General features: G+C 40.7%; 1 protein-coding gene across 7 annotated transcripts in view; it reads right to left on the reverse strand.

Annotated features, from left to right (window-relative positions):
* The window catches only part of bcas3 (BCAS3 microtubule associated cell migration factor), a 327,897-nt gene that overhangs the window by 270,381 nt on the left and 44,999 nt on the right, over nucleotides 1-12,517 (reverse strand). For all 7 annotated transcript variants that reach the window (XM_027280625.1, XM_027280624.1, XM_027280626.1 and 4 more), the window contains one exon: nucleotides 7,895-7,988. In XM_027280625.1, coding sequence (XP_027136426.1) covers nucleotides 7,895-7,988 — 94 coding nt within the window. The remainder of the gene's footprint in view (nucleotides 1-7,894; nucleotides 7,989-12,517) is intronic.

Here is a 12,517-nt window from a genome sequence, read left to right on the forward strand (position 1 = left end):
AAATTACATTAGTGTTCAGCTCTGCATTGCTCATGCCCATTTTGGCACTGAAAATGTTATTGTGAACCACCTGACACATGAGGTGGGGATGTGGATGGGGTAGCCTAAAGTAGCCTAGTAGTATTACCGTATTTTCACGACCATAAGGCACACCATACGAAAAGGCGCAGTCTCAGTTATGTGTGCCATTACTGTATTTAACACACACATAGGGTGCACCGTACGAAAAGGCGCAGTCTACACACACATATGGCGCATCGCCTTACAACACACACACAAGCATACAAGTGTGCGTATTTAAAAATAGAGCGGGAGCAAAACTGAGTTTGATTGTGCTTTATTTAAGTCTTTATTACAAAGTACTAACATTTTTTAAGCACATTACCACAGCACACATTAGCACATTACCGGTAATCGTCAATAATCAAACCCATCGAAGTCCTCATCCTCCGTTTCTGAGTTAAACAGCTGCGCTAAGTCAAATATGCCAGTTCCACTTTCTTCGCTGTCAGAGTCACTTTCCGTGCCGTGCGGCCCCTCGGAAATGATGCCGGCTTTTGCGAAAGCTCGAACAACAGTGCCAGTAGACCCGTTAGTCCACGCATCTACAATCCATCCGCAAACTGTGGCGTAACTTGCCCGGCGCTGCCTGCCACTCTTTGTGAAACTGTGGTCTCCATCGGTCATCCATCGCTCCCACGCCGCTCGCAGCCTTACTTTGAACGGCCGGTTCACACCGATGTCCAGCGGTTGGAGTTCCTTTGTCAGACCTCCCGGAATAACAGCAAGTGCAGCGTTCATTTGTTTCACTTCTTTTTTCACATCAGCTGTGAGATGGGCACGTTGTTCTCAACACAGGTTTAACAACACACATAGGGCGCACTGCACTATAGGGCGCGCCGCACATTTTGAAAAAAATATAAGACGTTTATATGCGCCTTATGGTTGTGAAAATACGGTATTCTATTTGCCTTGTTCCCTAGCAAATGTTCTGTAAATGGCTACTAGTGTGTGGCCAGGAAGTTAAAACAATGTAAAATACCTTTATTTTTCTATAAATTGGTCCTTTAAGGCCAACATTCTCAAACTGGTGTCCACGGACCCCCAGGGGTCCACGAGCATCCGCTCCACATACGAAGCCTTGCCACAGCGGCCCAGGGTTCGAATCAGACCTGTGGCCCTTTGCTGCATGTCATTCCCGGTCTCTTTCTGCCCACATTCCTGTCACTCTTCAGCTGTCTCTATCACAAATAAAGCTTTAAAAAGCCCCAAAAATATCTTTAAAAAAAAAAACATAACTATGAATGGAAGCGTTAATAATAATAATAACAATGAACAACAACAACATTCTGATTCATTGACTTACATCAGGTTTAGGACATGGCACACCACGTAAATCTGTTACTTTGCTCGGGACTGGAGGACTTGCACTTGCAGGTACCACAGCTTAGTCTCTCTGTCTCTGCTGGCATGGGCAGCATGGAATACTACTGACTTCTACATGGTAAGTACCAGCCCTGACTTTGATAGCTTCTTTGACAAAGACCTTAACTGAAAAGTTACAACTTCATGATGAGAAAACAAAACAAAACAATAGTCCAAATAAAATTCAAAGTCAAAGGAACACCCCATCTAATCCCAAGTCAAAATAGTGAAAAAGGCAGAGTAGCTGTTGTAAATCACATCAGAGCCGGCTGTGAGTGCTAATTACTATCTTGGTGTGAAGACACAACTCAATCCATGCTAAATGTGTGGCTATAAATGTGTGGCAGAGTGAGGCTGTTTGTGTGTGGGAATTCCCCTCGTGTTCAACATGTGCGTGTGGGTCCAGGGTTTTTCGGCGACGGCCTGGTTTCTTTCACACATCAGTAAGATGGAGAGACAGAGTTATTACACCGTGGAGAGCTGCCTTCACAGCACAGCTGCCTCAATGGTCAGGCTCAACGGGCCAGGCTATTCATTAGACCGGCCTGTAACTAAACCAGGGATATGGTTTATGGGACAGTTCCGTGTGGGGAGAGATTCAGTCTTGATTCATCTGCCATTACTCCTGGCTTTGATGGGTCATTCAAAACTTCCATATTCAGAACATTTAGACGGCCGCACAAAAAAATTAGGTTCTGATTCTGTGGTAGCCCGCTGTGTTTTATGAGACTGAAAAAGGGTAATGAAAGAGATTTTTCACAGCACACGGATGGAATTATACTGTACCTGCATCCAGTTTAGATACAATATATTTGACTGATCATGGTCAAATTTCGAGCAGCAAGATAGCTGACTAATTCAGTTTTACCACTTGTTGGATCGGTGCAAGAGTCGTGTTTCAGAGAAGCTATCCAAGCCCACACTTCTATGTGCAACCATTATTGTATCTGTCCACAGTGGTGGAGACAAGCAACTACATGCTATTTCACTGTACCATCACACATTTGGGAGAAATATTTTATTTTGTACTTTTGCATTCGAGAGCTGTATTTACAAATTATTTTTCAGACTGATGAATATAACATAACAATGCCTGTCTTACTTTTCTGATCACTGTACTAATTGATATATTTTGTAAAAAGTAGTAGTATAAACTATGCAACACTTAAAACTGACCCATTTCATGTTTAAATTGGCTATTATGCTTTAATAAAAATGGTACTTGAATAAAAAATATAGAAATGTTGTGCAATCTGATTTACTTTATTTCAGACAAGATACTTTATGATAGGTAATTCTATAATTACATGTTTACTAAACTGAAGTGCTTCATGGCCTAATCTCCTTAAAACAGATTTAATGATGAAGAGTTGTGTAGTGTCTCAGGTAACTTATAGCGTAAGTGCAAAACCCAAGTCCATACTGTTGCCCATTAAACTTAGATTTCATTAAACTTCTGTGAGCTTATAGTAATAACTGAAAATGAGCCAGACATGTTCATCATTTTTATGGCTGAAACTAAAGATTATGTTCATTATTAGAGGGTACAGATTTCAGTGGGTAAACCAAACTGTAACAGTTGGTGGGGGCAAAGTGGGGATTTGGAAAATTAAGGGAGAAATGTGTCTTCCATCCCAAAAAAAATGTAACTCTTGTGATCACATCAACATCGTAAGTTGAGAATGAAATAAAAGAATAGAAAATATTGTGGTAAGAAAATGTGTTTCAGGCCTAAAGCAGGCATGCTGACTGTAAAGGTGCTGTTTAATAACACTATATATAATTATTATATATATTATATATATATATGTATGTATGTATGTATGTATGGTATGTATGTATGTATGTATGTATGTTGTATGTATTATATATATTATATATATTATATATATAATTCTATATATATATATATATATATATATATATATAATATATCTATCTCTATATATATAGCAGCAGGTATTAGCAAAGGGGTAGCACCAACCTGATTATTATGGGGGGCTGGCGTGACAGTGTCTCTAAAAGGTTGAGAACCATTGGATCAAACTACTGCACTCAACAGTGCATGAAATAGTTACAATAAGCTCAACGCTTGACCAGCTACAACTTTGAAATGCTACTTACACATGAACGAAACAATGGCCTCATTTTATAAACTGTAATTCAACAACAAATGAAAAACTAAAACAAGCTATTTGTCATCTTTGTTTTGACACTTAAGCACATGTTACTGTCAATATTTATGTAATTTGAATTCAGTAAAGTTGCTAATCAAGGACTAAAACTTGTTTGCGTGGTGGCGTTGCTGTTTCTACTGAGTAAAGGGTCTGAATACTTCTTCCACCAAGTTTGACAGACTACAGAGCAGAGGGTGGTGACTTCTAGGGTTGCTGGATCAATCACTCCATCTAGTACCAGTCATAGTCAAAAGTAATGCTCAAGTTGTTGGACAATATCGCTGCCATCAAAACATGAGTGTATTTTGACCTTGGCATCGTACCTAATAATCAAGTCAAGGATCGTTAAGGACAAGTGAAGAGGACGAGACGTGAAAGAAAACAAGCACACACACATTGCAGCTGTTAAAGAGAGCGCTTTGCCACTGCACTTCATCTGCGTCCCTCTAATTACACCACTAGGAATAGATCCACAGATCCACCGAAGCGCCGCAAAGCGCCAGCCGCCACACCAAGAACTGGCGGCCACTGGTCCACCCTCTGTAGAGCCTCCAACACACACAAGCCACTGGGGTTTCTTACATAACTCTTCCCAGCCAAAAACTTCTGGGCTTTCCAGGCTCTGTTTGAGTCATATCATTGTTTCCTGCTAAGTCTATCTTTCTTGTTTCTGCCATGTTGAGCTTGACCACTGTGAAGGGAGCCTCAGTAGGGCCAGGAAGGTAGTTCCGTGAAAGCCACTTCCCCTAACTCCTTGGAAAGAGTTCACTTAGAGCCAGACCAATGAACCCGTCACTCAGGATTTGGGCTCTGATCAAATCAAGAGGCCTTTAATTATGGGACACTCCACAGCAGGCTGCTCAGAAATGAAAATGAATAAAAGAATAAACAATGATGAAAGGAGTCTTGCAATCACAACGGTGGAAAAGAGGAGCTTCTACGCTTGTGTGAAGATTCATCCTAATCTCATTACACGCCCTAACTGCAATGAAAAAAAGGGGAAATCTGTGTTTTTTGGCTACACTTCTGGTGCAGTATTCAGTTGTGATTTAAACATTTATTAGTCCTTCAGATTTGGCTCACAGTAAATGAGTCAGAAAGATTAAAAGTGTGTTTGGAATGCTGAAGTTGAGGTGCCCTGTGGAATGGGTCACAGGGGATTCTGTTGGCTGACTCAGCATTGAGCAGTACACTGAAACTAAATGCCACGTGTACTGCATTGTGCTGTGTTGATGGTGCGCTTATGTAGAAACCTCATTTGGAAGACCTGAATGTCATAGAGAGCAGCTTTTCTTTTTTTATGAAATAAAGCTGAACAAATACACCTACAAAAGCTAGCACTGCATAGTTACTAAACTCTGAATCTGAAGGTTTCAGCAAAAATATTTATTTTCCTTTTAGCTCTGTTTCACCAGCAAGCTTGTTAGATGTTTGATTTTGTTTTTCTTATGTGTACGTATACTTGTCTGCAATAATCTAAATGCTTTGCTCAAATCTACTTTGTGAAAATGCCATACTCAAGTCCCAAATGTGTAGTGAATGTAGTTTCACAATACAAATTCAGCTTTAGTGGTTCCTGGTGAGACCTAGTTAAAATCTTGCTGGCTAGTTTGGCAAAACCTGGTCACTGGTTATCTAGTGAACCACAAACGGCAACAAAACCCTCAAGATAGCAACCTTCATGCTGAAAATGCCAAGTTACCCTCATAATATGCTTAGCGGTAACGGTACGAGCATTAACAATAATTCTGCCAGCATTATAGTACCCCCTAAAGGCACCACAACGACTAGACCAACATATGTAAATTCATTGGTAATCTTCACAAGGAGAACTTGAAGTGGAAAAAAAAAACAAGTTGGCATATGATTGGGAGTAGGGGTCCCTGGATACTTTTTTCCTTCTCTCTACATAAACGAGCACCTCTACATCACCATGCTCTATGTCCAGTTGTCCCTCAGGCTATCTAGCCGCCGACATCGCTGACTCCAGTAAAATACATCCTGAAGTCTGTTTTATTCCCTCCGCTTTGCACTCTGCTCTGAAGTTACAATGCGGTCCACTCTGTGTGTGTGGATAATAATGTATAATATGGAAACTGTGGTGTATATGACTGTGGTGGTGGTGGTCAGAGGTATACTGTGAATGCTCAGAAATCTTGACTGTTCTTTTTTTTTTTTCAGTACCTTCTAGGTTTCAGGAAACATCAAAAACACATTTTTGGGAAAAGCTGTGGGCTGAAAATCTTGTAGTTTTTATTTAAACAGTTATTTGAATTTGGTGTGCTGGTGTTAAGGAATATTGTGTTGCTTTGTCATAGATATCATGTGTATGACTGTTAGAAATTAAAACTGTCCTTGATGTGCTTCTAAGCAGTTTTTGTGCAATTAGCTGCACTGAAGTGGTTCGTGTTCTGTATGTGATTTTTGGTGAGGTGAGGGTTGGAGTGGGTGGGGGTCAAGACGACCACGTCTTGTCTGTCTTTGTCTGCTATGTCATCCTGTTCCTGCTCAGACAGTGCTGCAGAGTTTACTCATAAGTCTACAGAAGTGAAGGATTCTTGGGGCTTGGAGGTCACGGGGTGAGAGCCATCACTCAGCAGCTCCTTTATTAACTGCACATGCACACACAACATACACAGCATAAATACATGCACACGCTCACACACCACAAGATTAACAGGACCATACACAAGTCGACACATCGCACACACACACGGACTTGATGAGATAGTCTGTTCACACTTACAAAGCATCTACTGTCCCTTTCATTTTGGGGTGGAGGTCAGCAATGCTAAGAAAGTGGGAAAGGAGATGCCAGAGTAAAATAATGTGGTGAGATGGGAGTGTTAGATTTGTACATTGGAGGCTCATTTCAGCACTGATGTATGCACTCACAGAGTATATCGGCAGTTAAAAAAGTGAATGGAGCAGGTTGGCACTTGAGTGGCATGTCTGTTGAACGATACGGCACACTACTGAATGTTTAACAGAAACACCACTCACTGTCATTTGCTGTACAGCAATCTGAGTACATCATGTGTAACACAGGTCACAAAATGTTGAATTGGTCTGTGGAACAAAACTTTCTCTGTATGCGATACAGTACAAGTGCATGTTGTGAACTGGTCGCTGTCGCAATGTTTCACTGTGGACCAGAAAGCTCAGACTGAAAACAAAATCATTTCTATTGTCCTCTGTGTTTTTTTTGATTGAATGGAATGTATTCACCTGAACTTTATTATAAAAACAATTGGTTAACATGCTGCTTTCACTATCAGGCTATGGCCAGAGGGGGAAAAAAAGAAATATGTTAATGAGACTGAACTTATATACCCCATGCAAACTATATGCTTTCAATTTAAATGGTGTTCTCAGTACATCAGTACCATCGGCCAAACCTGAGCTCAGGTGACCTGAACGACTGTCGTTCACACCAGACCTCAGGTGACCATCAGCGACTCTGACGACAGTCGTCACACAACAATGAGCACTAACGAGTGGAAGTGGAACAATGGGCTGATCTATGAGCTTTCCTACTATAAACACACAGACTCCAACACCAGTCAGTCAGAAGAAGCCTCGTGGATGAGAGGCAATACATCTTCACAGATTTACTAAAAGTCCAGTTGCCCCAGACTTAACCTTTTTGAAAAATCATTACTGAGTGACGGACGTTTTGTAAAAACACTGTGGAAACTGATTGTCACGTTGTCTGAGGTGAAGCTAAGCCTAGAAACCAGCCCCAATTTCAGATGTATCTTAAGTCAGATTTAATTAAAACTTTTTTTTTTTAATGAAACAAAAACTTAAGTATACACAGCTTCATCCACAATCACGAATTATAAAACACATGTCAGGTTACTATAAAGACACTGTAAATATGTATACAGTGTTAATATACTCTACCCTACATAAATTATAAATAATTTATAAATAAATCACATTACATTATCAAACCAAAAATGTTTTAGAAAACCAAATGAATAGATTTGTTGTTAGGGTTAGGGGTCAGCGTTGGTTAGATCTCATTTAGCCAAAAGGACCACCTATGGTTGTACAGGTCACACACTTTACTACTGACACATTGCCTGACTTGTATGTGTCATGAGGTTGGTGTAAAATCATGTGTTGGACATGACCACTGTATAAAATATAAATACATCCACTATCAATAAAGCTTTAACCAAGTTACACCTGAATGGAAGTCTCTCTCTCCCTCTATGTGAGGGCTCAAGATCCTTCCTCAAAAATAAATGTGTGTGAGTGTGTGTAAGTGTGCGTGTGTGTCTTACCACTGGGGTTGAATTGCATGCAGGATATGGGTTTGTCATGAGCTGGGAAGTGAGCCACCACTCCCTCTCCGTCCGAGTCCTCACTCACCAAGACCTGGAGTATACACACACACACACACACACACACACACACACACACACACACCGCCACCACACACACACAAAAAGAAACTCCAAATCATTTTCTAACAATGAGAACATTGAACCCAGAACGGGACTTTCCCCTGCTCAAGGATTTCTCTTCACATTTTGGATTGCTCTGATATCATCACCACACTCAGCAGTGTTCTTTGACATCACCCTATAGTGAAGTAGCTGGACATTAAACTCCTTTCTGAATGTGCCATTGCCCTCTTGTGGATAGAAAATGATTAGGGAAGCCACATTACCTGACAAGAAACACACGTGCAGCAAAAAAAAAATGAATCGTCAAAATCCAAGCTCTATTTAATCAGTGCTGGTGCTTCAGTAAGAGGCTGTACCGAGACGAGTGAGGACGGGGCATGGCCCAACAAGGGAGACAAGAATATGGACAAATTTACTTTGGCAATAATGTGGCTTTTCACATGTGGCTTTGACAATACCCCATGACAGCAAGTTTTCCCGTAAACAGGCAGAAACTGGCGTCAAATGTAACGTTGGCTTGTGACTTCTGAAACTTGCCTAAGAAAATGAAATTAGAAGTCACTTTGCACAACTAGAGGCTGCTCCTAAATCTCTGCATGAAGTCTGTTGTCAAGACTGGGACAAATCTAACGAAGGCTGAGTTGAGACCGGGACCTGGCAGAAAACCCCTTTAGTCATGAAGAGAGATTAGAAATAAGCCCAGACATGAGGCCACTTTGTGCACGAGTGTGTGTGTGTGTGTGTGTGTTTGTGAGAGAGGGAGAACATATACACAGAGTTAAATTTGGCTCCAGTGTCGCATTAACGATGTCAGGAAGGCTGGCTGAACATTTTAAATAGGAGCTTGTCCAAACAAGAAACAGCCACTAAAAACTAAAGGGTTTCGTCTCAGACTACAAGCAAGAAAATAAGCAGAAAAAAAGGGAAAAGGGCAGAACAGAAAGAAAGAAAGAGGCTAGTGACATGAAGCAGATCGCTTTTATTACAGTGCAGGCAGACAATGTTGTTCTGTGAGGGAATCCTGCTGGAGCCCTTTGAAACAGGAGTGTACTCCGGAGAGCTGAGCCTGTTGTTACACAGAGGAGAGAGAGAGAGAGAGAGAGAGAGAGAGAGCGAGAGGAGAAGAGAGAGAGAGTGAGTGTGTGTGTGTGTGTGGTGTGTGGGGTGTGGTGTGTGTGTGTGTGTGTGTGAGTGTGTGAGTGTGTGAGTGTGTGAGTGTTATGGAGCTGCTGTTCCAAATAAGGAATTTCAAAGTCTGGAATAGATGGGAATATCCTGGACCATCAACCCTCTATCATAAAACCCCCCCCCCAGCCCTCCCACTCCTCCTTTCACCGTCAATTTCTCCTCCGCTCTCAGCTCTCCCCTCCCTGCCCGCCCGCCTGGCCTAGCCAGTGTTTACGGCCAGTGTACGGTTACAGTGTGTCGGCTGGTGACAGAGTGCAGGCCTGCTTCAGAAGGCTTACGGCCAGCTTATAAGACAACAGACTGGCTACAGGGCGACTACAGTCACTGTGTGAGAGGGAAAGAGAAGGCAGCGAGTGTGTGTGTGGTGATTCCATCACTGACAAACTGTACTATGTATGCTAACACGCCTCATTAAAAATGTGACAGCTACTGCAGTGTGATTAATCATGGTATGGAGTGGCTGAGGAGAATTAAGGGATAAAAGCTTTTAGCATTTCTTTAGACGTTAAGGGGAGATCCTGCTGAAGGCAACTGGCATGGTTCAAACCATCACCAGGGTGGTACTGGTATGTGTACTTGCTGTATCCAGGTATACGCACCTGGGTGCATATGTGTCGAATAATGTGGTTAAGGATAATATATCCACATGTAGCTTAACTCCCTTTGTACTGTGGATTAGTTGGTTTAAAGTGAACATTTCTGAGCCCACAGAAATTCTTAATAGAAAAACACCTGATAGAAAATAATGAGCATCATGCAGTCTACAATAATTCATAACAAACATGTAGATCTTCCTATTTTCTGATTTGTGTGTATTATTATCATTATTACTTGTATCCTGCAGGTTGTTTGTCCTTCAGATAGTTACCAGTCATACAAAGCATTTTATTTATTATGCATAAACCTTAACATTAGTTTGAACCTTATCAAAGTTTTTCATGGGTTTAGTATTAGTAGTAGTAAGCATATACTAAACAACATTTAAAGGCTTTTCTACCTAGATGAGCATTTTATGATATAGTGGTGATATTGTGATAAACTATGATATTTGCAGCACCTCATGAATCAGTTCTGTTTCTTTCTGTCCTTATGTTGTGGTTCACACTCTCAGTCTAACTGTTGTTTTCGTACAATACAGTTACAGACTCTCTCCACCTCTCTGCACTTTTGTTGTTGAGTGGAATTCATTTGCCAAAAAAGTTAAAAAGTTAAGGATGATGATTTCTTTATTTTCAATTGATTCAGTCTTGTGGGTGTTTTTTCCTGTATGATGCATCATATGATAAACTACCGTGTTGGCATATTTCTGTCACACAGCTGCATACAACTGGAATAAGCATGGATGAAAAAGATGCAAAAAAAAAAAAAAGTTTGGATGGGACGAGTGCCAATTATTATGTGAGGAGAGCATGGCAGCTAACTTAAAGTCCAAGCAACGAAACGGACAGACAACATTTTGCCTCATAGAACAACCAAACCATTGGCCAGTTGTACTCTGTGTGACAGCAAAAGCAGACATGGAAAGAAATGACCAAAGCGGTCATATTTCATTGGGCCTCAGGATATGATGCCAAATCAGAAATTTGAAAAGTAAGATATCAAACAACTCTTTAAAAAGCTGGACCCTGGATGTCACATCTCCAAAAAACTAGGTCTGTTCATATATATATATATATATATATATTATGGCATGCCGTTCAGGAAATTAAACCTTTGAATATATTGAATGAAGTCTGAATATATTGAGATATAAAACTTTGAATATATGGAGTGAACCTTGAATATATTGAATGAAACCTTGAATATATTGATGGAAGTTGAATATATGGAATGAAAACTTTGAATAATCTGGAGTGAACCTTGAATATATTGAATGAAGTCTGAATATATAGAATGAACTTTGAATATATTGAATGAAACCTTGAATATATGGAATGAAGTCTGAATATATTGAATGAAACTTGAATATGGAAGTGAACCTTGAATATATTGAATGAAGTCTGAATATATGGAATGAAACTTTGAATATATGGAGTGAACCTTGAATAGATTGAATGAAGTCTGAATATATTGAATGAAACCTTGAATATATGATGAAACCTTGAATATATGGAATGAAGTACTGAATATATGGAACGAACACCTTGAATATATGATTGAAAAGTCTGAATATATTGAACGAACCTTGAATATTTGAACGAAACCTTGAATATGAATGAAGTCTGAATATATTGAACGAAACTTGAATATATTGAATGAAACCTTGAAATATGAAGAAATTTGATATATGGAATGAAACTGACTGACGTCAGACTTCACAGCCTCTGTGTAACGTGTTGGTGCTTAGCTAAAAGTGAGTGACAACGAGTCAGTCCGCTCACAATCTCGTTGCAAGCAATATTAAACTATAAGGACATCATTCAACACTTCTGTGTACGGCCAAATATCCCCCCCCCCCCCGATACCCCTGATCAATACGTTTTCCTGACAAGGAAGTTCGCTCCCTTTTTAATCGTGGCAGACATAAAAACGGCCAGGCAGTGTTTATCAGGCCAACCTCAGCATGCCTTCAACCTCACAGGAGTGCCCCACAACACCCAGTGCAGCCTGCAACACTCAGGCAGCAGAAAGCAGATACTGATCATGGATAAGTGTTTACTGATTATGAAGAGCCTGAATAAAAAAAACTTGGATTATAACTTGTTATCCAAGTTAGTGTGACATGATGTCACAGGACTGGCAGTCTGTGCTACCGGGCAAATGCCAGAGTGGGCCGGTCCATCTCGGCACATTTGGGCCGGTGGCCTCCGCTGTTTTTTGTATGTATGTATTTGTTATTTTGAGCCTTTGCAAACATTTGCCTAGCAGCCCAAAATGGACTTGCGGCCATTTGCATCCATTTGGAATAGGCTTGGGTTGCATGCTAATATCGGTTAATATTTGCCTTCTTATGAGGTTCAGAAGTTACGATTTACACCCCCCCCCACCCCCCCCTCACCTCGATGCGTCATGCAGCCGCTAGGTTTACGTGAAACCGAAGAGGGATAGACTATATATACAGTCTATAGATAAACTTCATACTGTATGTTCACGAATAATATATTCAATAAATTATGGACAACAGAGGTTTAAAAGAGGAAGGAGGAGCAGAGAAAATCTGAGTTAAGAGCGGAAAAAGGAGAAAGGGCGCACGGTGGGAGTCGACACTGCAGGTCCCAGACGAAAGGCCTTCGTATGTCTACTATGAGCGGTTGCTTAAGCTACCGCTGTCTAGTAGTCTACGACCAAGTCAGACCAAAACGGCTAGTC

The sequence above is a fragment of the Larimichthys crocea genome, chromosome VII (assembly GCF_000972845.2).
Source record: "Larimichthys crocea isolate SSNF chromosome VII, L_crocea_2.0, whole genome shotgun sequence".
In the NCBI taxonomy this organism is placed as follows: Eukaryota; Metazoa; Chordata; class Actinopteri; family Sciaenidae; genus Larimichthys; species Larimichthys crocea.